The 15,940-nt window shown below is 41.0% G+C and overlaps 1 protein-coding gene across 3 annotated transcripts in view; it reads right to left on the bottom strand.

The window, feature by feature from the left end:
• Positions 1–9,855: 9,855 nt before the first annotated feature.
• The window catches only part of HMGA2 (high mobility group AT-hook 2), a 132,568-nt gene continuing 126,483 nt past the window's right edge, over positions 9,856–15,940 (bottom strand). For all 3 annotated transcript variants that reach the window (XM_077934688.1, XM_028747339.2, XM_028747340.2), the window contains one exon: positions 9,856–13,210. In XM_077934688.1, the coding sequence (XP_077790814.1) occupies positions 13,200–13,210 (11 nt within the window). In that variant the 3' untranslated portion in view covers positions 9,856–13,199. The remainder of the gene's footprint in view (positions 13,211–15,940) is intronic.

The raw sequence follows: 15,940 nt of genomic DNA, 5'->3' as shown, positions 1-15,940 counted from the left end.
AATCGCCCCGGGCGGCGCGTTTCTCCGCTGTCCCGGAGGGCTTTTGAAGGCAGGCGGGGGGGGGGAGCAAAGACTTTCGCCCCCCGCCTGCCTTCAGAAGAGGTCCTGGACCTCTTCTGAAGGCGGGCGGGGGGCGAAAGTCTTTGCTCCCCCCTGCCTGCCTGTCCCGGAGGGCTTTTGAAGGCAGGCGGGGGGGGGAGCAAAGACTTTCGCCCCCCGCCCGCCTTCAGAAGAGGTCCTGGACCTCTTCTGAAGGCTGGCGGGGGGCAAAAGTCTTTGTCCCCCCTGCCTGCCTTCCCAGGGGCTTTTAAATCGCCCCGGACAGCGGAGAAGTCTTCCGCTGTCCCGGGGCGATCTTAAAATGCCGCCCGCCAGCATTTTAAGATCGCCCCGGACAGCGGAGAAGCCCTCCGCTGTCCCGGGGTTTTTTAAAATGCTGGGGGTGGGAAGAAAAGCCCTTGTCCCCCCCCCCCAGCCTTCAGAAGAAGTTGGGGGACAGACTGTCCCCAGACCTGGTCTGAAGTCGGTTTCCATAGGAACGCATTAATTGATTTTCAATGCATTCCTATGGGAAACCGTGCTTCGCAAGACGAAAAACTCACAAGAAGAAAAAACTTGCGGAACGAATTAATTTCGTCTTGCGAGGCACCACTGTATAGTATGCTGGCAGCAAACAACAGGAGTTTGTAATCATATTCTCCAACTTTGTTTGTCATGGGTTTTCAGAGGCATCTGGCTAGCTGCTGTTGGATTCGGGCCACTGGGTTATATGGAACTTTGGTCTGAGCCAACAAGGCAATCCATTTTTATTGTTTTTGGAGTTGTCAAATCACATTCAGTTTATAACAACAAATACAAAAATGCATTAAAATTCAACAGAGGAAAAGAACATAAAACAAGAGGAGGGATTATAAAGAGTGGCAATAATAAGAAAGGAGAGAGAGAATATAGTAGAACAAGTCAGCGCATAGCAAGGAGGCTATTCTTTGGATTTACTTCTGAGTAAGCATGTGTTGGATTGCAGTGTAAGTCTACTAATAGTGTATCATGCAGATACACTATGAAATTACGTTAAACCCGTGAAAGGGAATCAAATGTCCGGTTAAGTGTCTTTTGATCACCCTCTTGTAATTATTGTTGCTATTATTACCTGCCATCTTGGATTTAGATTTTCATGTGTTGCTGGCAGAAATTAACACTCAACTCCCTTCTACCTAAGACTGGGTGTTAGGAGCTCCTTTTCACCATCAACGCCAGCTAGCAGGGCTGCTTGTTAGCACTGATGGTCATTGTAGTCCAAAACATTTAGAAAATAACTTGTGAGGGAAAGCTGCTCTAGGTTTTGGTTGTAAAGGTAAAGGGACCCCTGACCATTAGGTCCAGTCGTGGCTGACTCTGGGGTTGCGGCGCTCATCTTGCTTTATTGGCCGAGGGAGCCGGCGTACAGCTTCCAGGTCATGTGGCCAGCATGATTAAGCCGCTTCTGGCGAACCAGAGCAGTGCACGGAAACGCTGTTTACCTTCCTGCCGGAGTGGTACCTATTTATCTACTTGCACTTTGACGTGCTTTCGAACTGCTAGGTTGGCAGGAGCAGGGACCGAGGAACAGGAGCTCACCCCGTCACTGGTATTCGAACTGCCAACCTTCTGATCGGCAAGTCCTAGGCTCTGTGGTTTAACCCACAGCGCCACCCACATCCCTAGGTTTTGGTTGTAGGCAGTGCTATTTTCCTATAAAAAGAGGTGCTGGAACTCACCATGAACACCTCCCTTGTTCTCTTAGAATGGCAATAGTGTTCACCTGAGAGGTGCTGGAACTGAGTTGTAGGGATATTCAGTAAAGCAACTGTATCATTGCTTCGCCAAGAGTCTCCCCATCAGTCCTGTCATACAGTTATTTCCTGGCTAAAATTAGGGTTGCCATATTTTGAAGAGAAAGAAAGAGGACACATTTGCTGACTTCTACTTTTAACTGTGGATTGCTGTGACAACTCTAATTTTAAATACCCCTACTGTATGTAGGCTATAGAAGCTGTGATGTATTGCTAGTAGCAATGTTATTAACTTTCAACAAAAATAATAATAACCGGACATATGGCAACCCTAGGGCCCAAAATAATATTTGACAGTTGGCGTCCATCTGCCTTGAGAGTCAATGGAAGAGTATGCTATTGGAAAATTAACAGCATCTGCTGTGGCTGTAGAAATGAATATAGGTTTGATAGTATAGTTTCACATTTCGTCAAGTTTCCCCATGCAAGGAGCTGGTGTATCCTTTACAGGGGAAAACCCTGGTGATCCTAGGACAAATTTCTTAGGAACCTCACTAAATCAGCTTTAAGTTGCAAAGATACTGTAGACAGATAGCTTCTCTTCCCTCCTAGTTTCTGATCTGTTGCGGGGAGCAACTAAAAAGAGAGATGTCAGTTCAGAGGCCACTAGAATTGACAGGTCAGGAGCATCCTAGGTCCCGTGATTTCAGGGTCCAAAGCTGAGACCTAAGGCCCTGGAGATGGAGGTTAATTGGAAGTGAGGACCAGAAGAGGGCAGCTCCCCACGGCTTGTTTGTGTTATAACTTGCAGTCAGATCCTGCAGGGATGAAGCTTGCAAGATGCATGCACAGTCTTCTTAAAAATTAAATTAAATTAAAAGCAGCCACTCACTTGGAGATTCAGGCCCTTCACCTCTTCCCTGGAAGGGCCCAGGCAAACCTGGAGACTTCAGGGCAGACTGAGAGGTCTGGAAATCTCATAGGCAACTACCTAGTTGCTGTATAAGATCATGGTGATGCTTCTCTTTTAATGCTACCAGTTGCAACATACAGTGGTACCTCAGGTTAAGTACTTAATTCGTTCCAGAGGTCCGTACTTAACCTGATACTGTTCTTAACCTGAAGCACCACTTTAGCTAATGGGGCCTCCTGCTGCTGCCGCACCACCGGAGCACGATTTCTGTTCTCATCCTGAAGCAAAGTTCTTAACCTGACACACTATTTCCGGGTTAGCGGAGTCTGTAACCTGAAGCATATGTAACCTGAAGCGTATGTAACCCAAGGTACCACTGTATACTCAGACACATTTTTTTATACTAATTCTGGAAGAGAAAATGAGGTTTTATTCTTAATTAGCTAAAGCTTTTGTGGACGAGCCGTATGGATCCTAGCTAGAGAAATTGCTAGACCAATATGAGGTGTAAAGAGGTCAGGCCTTTGGTAATTGTGGGCTCCTTTTCTGGTAAATTGGAGGGAAGTGCCAGAGCTTGACCTGGATTGGAAATGGGCAGCTCTTTTCTGAGGCCAGCTCTGTAGCAGTGGTCTGGGAGTAAGCCCAAAATTGTCACAGGGCTTTTGCTCTGGGAGATTTAAGAATGGACACTGAGTGCCCTGAAACAAGATGGAGAAACATGTGAGATGAAAGTGGGTCCAGAGAATTTCTATGGCAAAGTCCAGCAAGGAATAAGAACTTTTAGCATGTGGTAGTCAGAAGAACAGTCACCATATCTGAACTTTCTGAAGGTTGAGTGGAAATCCCCTCTCACAAAAAAGGCTTTATGAAAAGTGAGCCTTCATGCGAAATGACTAACGTTCACCTCAGTCGCTTGGAAAGCTCTGGCAGCAGCAATGGCCTTGCGCATACTGAGGCGAGACAGAGAGTTGGTCAAATTATTTTTAAAAAATGCTCTACATAAGCACAGAGGGCTCAAGAGAGATCACAAACACATGACTTTGTGTCTTATGCTAGATTCAAACCATGATCCCCCTGGTGCACAATGGATACTTTATCACCTCAGCAACCCCACATTTTTAATGGCATAAATTTAATAAAATGTCTTCAGAATTTATAGCCAATTTGCTACTTAACAAGGGTGCACAGTATTAGAAGGATATATTGCATTGTTTACATAAAGGTTTTCATCTCATTTTCAGCAACCATTTAAATAGAAATGTTTAGTTTTCAGTAAATGCTACCATTATGTTCCGTTGTATTCTCCTTCTGCACAAAAGCAAAGGTCATGAGTAGAATAATGAGTGTTTGAGGTTTCTAGGATTGCTTTGATGTAAATTCTATTTGCCACTGGTATTCTCCATTTACCACACATATCCCCTGAGAACAGCTTGCCTGCATAACGTATGAATTTGTTGTAAATAATAATACTTGGATTACATCATCTCCAAAATATCAGGGTAAGAGAACAATATCGCTTCCCCCACCCCATGTGAAATTTCCAGTTTGGTGGCATTTTTGGTTCATAATAAATTCCAGACAGCCTTTCATGGTATATCTAAAGTCTGCTGTAAAGTGATCCTATGGGCTATAAAGACTGCTGGAATTTTGTCACTGACTGCAAGGGGAAGCTTTTAAAACATTTAACTTTTTCTTTGTTGAAATAGTACACTGTTTTGAAACTAGCTTTATGAAAATGTATTTAAAGGCACAGATGTCTTTATATGCTAGAAAGTTAATTTAGATGCCAGCTGTATGAATGACTTTTTCCAATCAAACTGTGTTTCTTTTTCTAGCTCAGCAACAAAAGCTATTTGTAGATCAGGTTTATCTTACACTATTATTATCATTATTATTATTATTATTATTATTATTATTACTATTATCCTACATGAGTGTGCAGAGCATAGGGGAAATTATTTGTGTGACATTGTATGCACATCTGTTTGAGTGACGAAAGCACTTCATATATCTGGGCATCCTTGCCACAGTAACTACGGTATATATATATATATATATATAACATATTTATAATCTGTACTTTCATGGAAATTATATCAAGACGGTATGCAATATAAAAAGCCACACTATTAAAATAATCAATAAATACTGCAGACCCTCCACGCGCCCCTATTTTCCAAGAATAGTACCAAATTCACAGAAGCCATCCCTGTTTCTGATTTGATCCTCAGAATGTCCTGCTTATCTTTGGACACCCCTATTTTCATCAGAGAAATGTTGGAAGGTATGGAATTATGTACCACCGAGCCAAAGAGGTAAGCAACTGTACAACCTTTAGAAGATATAGGGAAGTTTTATTTAAATATTTTATTATGTTTTTATATATGTTGGAATCCTCCCAGAGTAGCTGGGGCAACCCAGTCAGATGGGTGGGAAATAATAATGATGATGATGATAATAATAATAATAATAATAATAATAATAATAATAATAATAACGATGATGATGATGAAATAGTAAAGGTAAAGGTACCCCTGCCCGTATGGGCCAGTCGTGTCCGACTCTGGGGTTGCGCGCCCATCTCGCTTAAGAGGCCGGGGGCCAGCGCTGTCCGGAGACACTTCCGGGTCACGTGGCCAGCGTGACGAAGCTGCTCTGGCGAGCCTGCACCAGCACAGCACACGGAAACGCCGTTTACCTTCCCGCTATAAAGCGGTACCTATTTATCTACTTGCACCCGAGGGTGCTTTCGAACTGCTAGGTGGGCAGGAGCTGGGACCGAACGACGGGAGCTCACCCCGCCGCGGGGATTCGAACCGCCGACCATGCGATCGGCAAGTCCTAGGCGCTGAGGTTTTATCCACAGCGCCACCCGCATCCCTTAATAATGAAATAGGACGTCCCTATTTTCATTGGGAACATGTTGGAGGGTATGAAACTGTTTGGTTAAAAAGAGAAGGTTCTGATTGCCTACCCAACCCCTAAAATTTCCAAAAGTCATCTGAAATAAGCGATGGATAGTTCTTGCTCAACCTCATCTGGCAGAGTTCCACAGGGCAGGACCTGCCACTCTAAAAACTTGGTTCCTGGTTGAGGCCAACTAAACCTTAGGGGACATGTGGAATTACCAGAAGTTCCTCATCAGATGACTCTTAAGGGGCCCAGTTTGTGTAGAGCTTCATGAATCAACACAAGTACCTATTAGCAAATTGGCAACCACATGTAAAATGTGTGACTGTATTTAATATGCAGCAGTTTTCCATTGTGAAACAAGGGAATGCGTTTGGGGATCACAGTGCCTGACTCCATTACATAATAAAAGTGAAGCTGAGAAATTCAGGGTATATATTTCATTTCGTGTATATTTCATTTCCTTTTATTGAGAGCCTATCACCATGAAGCATCAAAGCAAAAGTATTAAGAAGCTTCATATTATCACTGGGATGAACTGTGCATTTAAGACAGTGGGTGGAATTCAGCATTGCTCTATTACAAAATGTTCCATCTACACAAGCATATTAGATTGCCAGATGGAACAATTGCGCAGGACTTCCGCCGATGGGGTTCATTAGGTGAATCCTGCCCTTTATTACACTTTGTTGATTTGGCATCTTCTGCTTCACTTGCTAGCAAAACAGCTTCCCTGTGTTGTTGCATCAAATCAAGTGAATAAACAATAAATAATGTTTATTAGCAATTAAAGCAAACATGATCCTGTGGTGTCTACAGTTTGCAACACTATAGATCTGAACTACCTAGCAGTGTCTCCGTAGGGCTTTTGTCTCTCAAGTTACAAAGGATCTTGGTCAAACTATTTACCAGCCCTTCCCAAGTTTTTCTTTAATTAAGCACCATGGCGATGTCTTTCAAAGTGCTATGCTTTATACTCATATACTGAAAACCTCCTCTTAATTACTAATAACATTTAGGAAACCTTCTTGAAGAGGAAGCTCTCCTGAACAAAGGCACATTTGGGAGATAGGATTTCAAAGCGGGAGAAAGATAGCTTTTAGAAAGATTCAAAACTGAGACACGCATTGTAACGTATATGGGTCTGAGAAGATTATGTGTCTTCTCAGCAATATAATAAGATGAAAGTTTTAGTTTATTGTACTCAATAAACTATCTTTCCCAAATTAAAATTGTATTTAAGTTATCTGGAGATGGAGAATGTGATGGTTTGTTTCTCCTTATTTGTGACCATGGATATTGTTTGCTCCTAATTAAAATCAATACAATGTTTACATTGATCTAAAAGTTGGTGCTTCCCCCTTTCACGTGTAAGAGACATGGCAATCTTTGTACTATCATCTTTGTGCCATTGTCATATTCAAGATTTATTTTGTGTTCAATGGGATTATTCCAGACTAATTGAGTGGAATAATCATTTCTATGTCACTTTAATGTTTTTGTTTGCATACCAGTTAACAGGTGATTCTAAGTGGTCAAAATGTCAGAACCAAAAGATAAATTGCACTGCATTACTTTGAATACTCCAGTGTGGGGGCATTGTATCTGCTTACTGCCTTGAAGCTGATCTTTAAAAGACTTTCACAGTAACCAGTCAATTAGCTACTTTTATGTTGGAGATTTTCCACATATTTCCAAGGTCTATTAAGAAGTCTGCTATCAAGTAAGCCTTTGAAAATTATTTATTCTTTTATGACTGCAAAGTATGGAAACATGATACTTTTAATGGAAAACTATAAATGCTTAAAGCATCTATGAAAGGGCTTTATGTTGGACTTGTTATGTCACAAGCTATGCGCACTTATGATCCCAGTGAATGGAAACTTCACTGATAAAGTCTGAATGATGAGGTCAGGATTTATAATGTGGATCTTGCAGTATCTACGCTTCTGTCAGATACTATGGGTTGAGATATCTGGGAACATTTGCTTCTTCAAAATCTGTTTTCCGTCACCTCATTGTCCCTTTGGCTAATGAGAATATATCACAAGATGTGGAATTTCGTGTTTGCCTTCACCTTTGCTTTCATTCCAATCTGAGGAATCTCTGGGACTACCTGATATATATTTGATTATGGTGCATTTTGTCAGATTTGTTCATTTTCAATTCCAACAACTAAATGAGCCTTTTGTTGGACCCATCTCTAACAAAAAAAAGACTTGTCACTTTAGCCTCTTTGCTGTCCATTTATGTATGCAGTAACAAAATGATTTGTGCATTTGGCAATGCCGTTGATGGCCTTTGTTTATTCAAGACAAGACACTGTCAGGATTGCACATCCCTGAGGAGTATATAGAACCTTGAGCATATCCATAATTTAGAGCTTTGAGGATTGAAAGAGTAAAATTGATGTATGCAGATCCCCCTCCTTTTTTTCTTTTTTAGCATGAGGAAAATGTAGTGTTCAAGGTCAGTTTTTCCAGGTCAAGGATAATTACTAAAATGACTGGAAACAACTCTGAAGTTGTTAATGGAAAGCAGATAGAAAGAATATTGTGAATGCTTCCTGTGTTCCATAGAAAATGAAAAATTACTATATGTCTTTCTTAAACATATTTCCTTTGGAACACAAGAGATGCACCATATAACTTTATGTGTCTGCTAAGGAAAAATATTGGCTTCATATCAACTACTTTGTGTTACACCTATTTTCTAAGGGGGAAAAAATTCTGGCTTCAGTTAAGCCCACCCAACTCAGTAGTTGCTTGAGGACCTTATTTTTAACACACCCTAAAACTAAACATATTTACTTGGAAGTAAAGTCCAGTGATTTCAATGAAATGTTAATCTGTGCTGGAGGTTGTCGGCTCACTGCAGTCTTTATGCAATAAATATAAACGGATCTTTCTCTTAAAACATTTAATGTTTCATTTATGTATGAAAGGCTACTATAAGAATACTGGATTTATAGGGCGGGGGACCCAACAAAGAGACGAAGAGTGCAAACAAAATAATCCCAGCTCACATTTGCCCTTTTATTCTGGAATTTTCCAGATTTCTTTCACTTTAGTTTTTTTTCATTCATGTGTCTTGTGCCGTTATGTGTCCACGTAAACAAATAATGTGCTGTTACTGCTGTTGTCAGTGGGAAACGGGTTTGATCCTACAGAACCAACTTGGCACATTTCCCCTCCAACTTCCTCCCCTGCTCGTCTTTGAGGGAAAACAAAGTGGGGAGTTGGAGGGAAGGCACACCAAATTTTATGCACAAATGACTGTGCTTGTGGGATGGTGCATGTGTTTGCTTGTGTAAAATAAAAGGAAAGTGAGCTTTCAAACACCAAACACTTCCCACACCCAATTAGAGATGTGTGCTACCTAATTGTGTAATAGGGAAACATTATACAGTACATGTACCTTAGGAACTTCCAACTTTTAAAAATGTGCTTGCTGTAAAATACTGTGGTGCGTAGCAGAGAAAAGTGTTTTTAAATACAGTGGTATCTCAGGTTAAGTACTTAATTTGTTCTGGAGGTCTGTTCTTAACCTGAAACTGTTCTTAACCAGAAGCACCACTTTAGCTAAAGGGGTCTCCCACTGCTGCCACAGCCCGATTTCTGTTCTCATCCTAAAGCAAAGTTCTTAACCCGAGGTAATATTTCTGGGTTAGCGGAGTCTGTAACCGGAAGCGTATGTAACCTGAAGCGTATGTAACCCGAGGTACCACTGTAAGTGAGATACAGCACGATACTCCATATAATGTGGATCCTATGTGGCAATTCCATTTGCAAAGAATTCCAATACAGTAATGCCTTACGAATGAGAGTAGATTCAGTGTAGTTTCTTAAAGCAATTTATCCACCATCTCCTTCAATAACACGCTTCAACATGTAGCTACCATGATACAATGAAATGCATGGCGGCAGGGGCAGTCTAGACCATGGTCTGATCTGTGGTCTGATCTGATCTCTTGTTTGCTGTGAGTGCTGGGTCAAAGCAGCTGTACATCCAAAGCTGCTGAAGATGTCAATAAATATATAGAAGTGTGTTTATACTTTTTAAAGCTCACCATAGTATGGCTATATCTCCTAGGAATATTTTGATATGAATCGTTCATGTATGACCCATGTTGCTTGAACAAAGATAACTGGCATGCATTCTTTTATCTTTTTTTTTTACAAACTTGGTTCACGGGGACCAAAGTTTATTGCTTATTTCATGGAGCTGTGACAAAACGCTAGGAATCAAACAACATGGGGATTACAGCGGCTATTATGTTTATTGTGCTGAACAGACGGTGATAATCCATTAAAAGAACATGTTCAACAAGCAAGCAATTCAAAGTACAGTCGTAGTCAGAAACTCTATATGAATAACAAAGCGAAGAGTTAGGAGACAGGCAAGGAAAACAGGAAAAAGTAAACTGTAGTTATACATCTTGATACTTTTCTTCTGCAAGCACCATCCCCCTTGCAGAAACGGCAGAAAGGTTAATGTCCAGTCTTATTTAGCTGTGACCAATGACAGCAAAGAACAGTCCTATAAAATTTATCTCCCACAAAAATAAACTATATATATATAAATTTTTATGATGATCTTTCTGTTTCAGTGGTCACAAGCATTTTTTTTTTCAGTCTGAAAAATGAGGTATAGAAGACCCTGAGAGGTAGTAATGTATTTTGATTGTTCTACAATATTACAGAAAATATAAGATTTAATTTCATCAGAGCTGTAAAGACCCTTGGAGTTTGATATCTGACCCACATGTACGGATAACATTTGTTTCGTCTCATGCTGTTACACCAATCCAGATGCCCCAGAACAGGGAATATACCACGCTGCCAAGGGCTACCTAATTCCCTCCAACGAGTCTCTCAAATGCATTTCTCCACGGGGATTTCCCGTTTTTGTGTTCAGAACACTCTCTAAAACTGAAGAGAAATTCTCCCCCCCTGAATGGATTACGTGTGCACCTTGGACACTTACAAGAGTTTTGGAGTGTGGCCTGTGTGCATCTGAAAACTCCATGACAGAGGTCATAGAGCATGTTATCAAGTCCTGCCCCAGTCTCCCTATTAATTAGGTAATTTCTTCAAACAGTAACCCACTGTGCCTCATGGGGTGCTGCTCCAGAGCACCTTGCAATCTTTTTGGAAAAGGTGAAGGGCTTTTCAAGGGGCTAAAATGCCTCCATGCACAGTCACTGTGCTTTTGATCCCGGGCAACAGCTTGAATAGACATGACTTAGGGCCCATAAGGCAGCTTGGTAACGCAAGGATGCCAATTCCACCCCTACCCTGCCGCTAATTCCATCCTTGGTGATCCACAGCAGTAAGTACTCTTGTTCCTTAGTGAGGCGCTTGTGTCTTAATGTTCTCTATTGTGAGGCAGCCAGGAAGTAGCTTTCCTTAGTTGCATTTGGCTAAGTACTTGAGTCATACTGAAGAAAGCCTTCCTGAGAAACTACCCCTGGCCCAAATAGTAAAACCATGTTAACAAGCAGGCTGTGTGAGAGACGTAGAAAGGGATAAGGAGAAAGAGAAAGAAGTATTAAACAAACTCTACATAAGAAGCATTTAAAATAAATCTGGTTGACACATATTATTTTTTTAAAAAATCACATTTGTGAAAAATACATGGAAAATACTTGAAAAGTATTCGCATACAATCTACTAGTTTTTTAAAACACACGCACATATTCGTGATTGCATTATGCAAAAAGCTGAGCTTGTTGCCTCCCACCTACAAAGATTCAAGTTTCTTTGAAGGGTTGTTTTTAATAGGAAAGTAATTAATGCATTCATTTCCCACAAAGTTCATTTACAAAAAAATAGTTTTGATCAGGGATTTGTTGCAGTCCTAAATGTTTCAATCTTCCCAAAAACTAATGCTGAAAGAAACAACAAGTTCATTCCATTTATAGTCTGGAGGTAGGTCTTTGTCAATCAACTAGTCCATTTCCTTAAAAAAAATTATTTGAGGTACAAACTTGGACAGTAATATTTAAACATTGCGGTTAATTATTATTTTTTTCCTGTCATGTAGTGTTATCGAAGAAAATTATCCTTACAAACCTTATGAGCAATTCGGTACAAAAATATATTCAAGTTAATGGTACATTACATAGAAATTTAGCAGAGTAAAGGCATAAAAAGGGGGAAAATTACATGGTTATGCTGAAAAACACTAAAAGTATCGTCTCCTTGGCTGAAATTAGGTGACAAAAGTAGAAATAAGGGGGAAATGCAGAAATTAATGTTTACCTACCCAATAATAATAACCTGCATTGCATGATTATAGCAGCAAATGTTTATATGACTGTTGAGTTAATGGTACGTATCAGAGGTAGTATTGAAAAGTGGGGTAATATTGCATTTGTGGCTAAAAAGTGCTGCTTTGAGTGAAAAAGGTGGAGACATGTAACTGGGTTAAAGCTGCCCAGCAAACCATCCTATGTCAAGGTATATTGCTGAAAAGTAATAACAAGCTCACTTGAGGTACACGGTGTTGGCTCTTGCATTGAGATGTGTGATTTAAGAACAGAGATCCATTTGTTTAGAGACAATAGAACGGGACCGACAGTAGTGAGTTAAGTCAAACGAAGAATTTGACTCCTTGCCCTCGGTTCCAGTTTATGACCATGATTCAGAACAATTCTGAGGTATTGTTTTAAATTCAAATTTCAGCTGTTAAATGTCTGTTGTGAGAGAGGGTCTGCTGTCAACCGTCTGTAAGCAACAGAGGCTTCCCAGAAAGCGTAGTCTACCTGAAGAGACGTCAATGTGTTCCCACAGAGGTGCGTTGTTGAGTTCTGTTTAGTACTACTTCTGCAGATATATGTGTATTAGTGAATATACAATGTATCTTTGTCTGTTTTTTTTCCCTTTCGCAAAGTAAAAGTACCTTTTTTCTTGTGGCTTTCTTTCCTGAATATCAGCTGAATTAAGTGAAAAAATATCAGCCATCAATGTATCTTGAAATACCAGTAATGTTAAAAAAAAATATCAATCAATCAAGCACAAATCTAGAACAAGGCTATAAAAAGAGTAGTATCTAATCCTTATCTTTGGTGTTCTAAACAGGGAAATTACTAAGCTAGGGGAGTGGGTTGTCAGAGGTGTTGTAAGGACTGGTGTCAGACACCAAGGCCTTCTTATTTGAATGCCCGTTATAATTAATATTTTACAAAAGTCTTATTTATATGCAGTGCAGTGAATGACTTAAAACCCGGTTCAGAGATTTACTGACCCATTCACCCTTACTTAGCAGCTCAAACAAACTATTAGTAGGTTAAAGCAAAATAAAAGAGAAAACAGTAAATTAAATGTTGCATCATTATCGGTGTCCCCCTGTGTTACAGCAGTTTCACTAAAACCAGGGCAGTGAAGGGATTACAACAAAGGTGATTAATAAGTCCTTTTTAAGGTTATGTGATTCCCCCCCCTCCCCGTCCCCCCTCAGGCCAAAGTGGAAAGGTTGTGGCAACAGAAGCAAGTGGTCACGGCAGTGTCTTCTCCCTTCAAAAGACCCAACTGCTGATGAGGTAGAAATTGCAATGTGTGGTCTTCTAATCATCTTCTGCAGATTCCTGTGAGGATGTCTCTTCAGTCTGTTCCTGAAATGTGCAACCAAAATGGCGAATTAGTGATGCTTCTAGGTTCAAAACTAGTCAACAGAGTCCATTTACATGAGGGAGAGGAGGGCATTCTCAGCAGGAGAGCCATTGGTGGAATTCAATTCCAAACAAGGTGCAAATGGCTTAATCTCTGCAGGTCTTCAAACAGGCATCAAATATCTACTAATTCCAAGTTTCTTTCCCTTCTAGAATATATATCATGGGTAGGCAAACTAAGGCCTGGGGGCGGATGCAGCCCAATCCCCTTCTCAGTCCGGCCCGCAGACGGTCCAGGAATCAGCATGTTTTTACATAAGTAGAATGTGTCCTTTTATTTAAAATGCATCTCTGGGTTATTTGTGGGGCATAGGAATTCGTTCATCCCCCCCCCCCCAATATAGTCCGGACCCCCACAATGTCTGAAGGACAGTGGACCGGCCCCCTGTTGAAAAAGGTTGCTGACCCCTTATATATATCATGGTTCTGTTTGAATTGGTGCTGAATGGGATTCAATTATTTGACCTGATTTTAATGATATTATATTGGGTTGAGTGCTGTTCTTATTGTTCTTTCATTGCTGTGGTGTCCTACAGATGTTCTTACAGTTTTTGTGCTAGTATTTTAGATGTTTTGATGGTGTACATTGTATTTTTATATGTCGGAAGCCACCTTGTGACGATTTGGGGCTAAAAAGTAACCTAAAAGTACCTTTCAGTGAAATATACACTGTTTATAAAACAACAGCCACATCCCATGAGAAACTATTGGTATACCCTGTAGCGATTTTTATTTTTTTAAATGTGGCAAATACTCCAAGTAATACTACAACTGTGGGAATCACACCAAAGTGTGCCAGGGGGACATGCCTTCGTATGGTACTTTGTCTGTGATTGGAGGCATTGCATGTGCCTTTAAACAACTGCATGGAGGAAAATAGATGGCAAGAAATGCAAACTATTCCAGCTTTCAGATGGGGGAGAAGGCAAGTGCTTCTTCTAAAGGCTGTGAATCTAATGTGAATGGTTCTTTTGTTATCCGTCCTGTCTCCAAGACTTTTCAGTGCACAACTGTACTTTATAGTTGCTTATCTCATTTATCCACCCAGCCAACAATCCTGAGAAGCAGGTTAGGCTTCGAAATGGAAACCTGAGCAAGGCCACCCAACACGCTTTACAGCTGAGTGCGGAATTGAACTTTGGCCTCCCACATCCTAACCTATCACACTATACACTACACCACAATAGTCCCACTCAGCCATTATTGAGATTTTGTTAAACCAAGTGCCACTACGGCACTCCATCTGAAGCCGAAAATGAGTGTTAAAGACAACATTGTTTTGAAAGTCAATGTCTAAAATCTGCGTTAACCACACAAAACAAAAACCCGACACAGCTTCATTTTTCTTTCTTTCTTTCTCTCTCTCTCTCTCTCTCTCTCTCTCTCTCTCTCAGCAGCCGGAGTCCTCCCCTTCCCTTTGGTCTTAAAATATGTAGGGGCCATCTCCTGACCTTGCTGTACTTCGCCATCCTTTTTACACTCCTTATTCAATTAATGTGCAGCAGTACCTTTCAGGATATGGGTGGTAAAATGGAGACAATAAACATTGCTGATAAAAGGGGGCCTGTGAGCGAGAAGTTGATTTTTATCAAATGCTGCACATCATCTTGTAAGACAGCATGTGAAAAAGATCTAGGGCGAATAGGTAAACATTTACCCGTACAGCAAACTGAGACCTTTTAAGAATGACCAGCTTATAACAGTCTTCATACTTTAATAGATTTGATTTTCCACATGGCTTCATTTTGTCTGGGTGGCTAACTGACACAATTTATAACTCTCTTCCTTTCCCAGGCCACTGCCGCACACCATTCAGCAAAGCATGCCTTACAGCTTGTCTGCATTATGTGACCAAACTTCCATTCATTAGTGTTTGAAACACTTCAGCTGTGAAGGGGATCCTAAATGCTACCATGTGTGACACTACTGCACAAGAGCAGCATGCAGGGGGAAAGAAACAACGCGAGGCTTTAATCATAGGCCACTGCTTACTGCAATCCCTTTTCCCCCCCTCCCTCTCTCTCAAAAGGTTTCAAACATCCAACCCCAAAAAAGGCTTGAAAAAGCTGTAAATCCAGGGAATAAACACAAGTACAAATGAATGGATGACAGCTTAAAAAATATAACCATAGCAGCATCAAGCCATGAGATTTCACACTGGTTTTGTTTAGTCTGCTCTGGGTTATGTGGGAAATGGGGAAAGCATGAAGGGGGGGGGGAAAGCCCCCCCCCTGCTAAAACTGTGGGCCTCAAATATTTAAGCCAGTAGGTTTATACCTCTTGACTAGGAAACAGGCCATGACCCTGAGATAGTCTCTGGAGAATGAAGCACAAAGAAAGATGTAGCGTGATCAAAGCCACGGGCAGACGAAAGAGAGAGAAGCCAAGTGTCGGCTAACCCCTGACCTTATCTTTTCAATTACAGTGGAACCTCGGGTTGCGAACGTGATCCGTGCGGGAGGCACGTTTGAAACCCGCAGCACCACGTCTGTGCAATTCAGCGCTTCTGCGCAACCTGAAAACACGTAACCTAAAGTGTCTGTAACCTGAAGTACCACTGTAATATTTAAATCACAAAAATGGCAGTAACATATCACACAAATTCAGTTCCATTTATCAAAATAACTCATTTCCAACCATCATCCTATTCCTCCACTGTGCAACCATACCTCA

Source organism: Podarcis muralis, chromosome 10, assembly GCF_964188315.1.
Source record: "Podarcis muralis chromosome 10, rPodMur119.hap1.1, whole genome shotgun sequence".
Classification (NCBI taxonomy): Eukaryota; Metazoa; Chordata; class Lepidosauria; order Squamata; family Lacertidae; genus Podarcis; species Podarcis muralis.
Note: the sequence above shows the minus strand (reverse complement) of the source record. Positions and strands in the feature narration are given on the sequence as shown.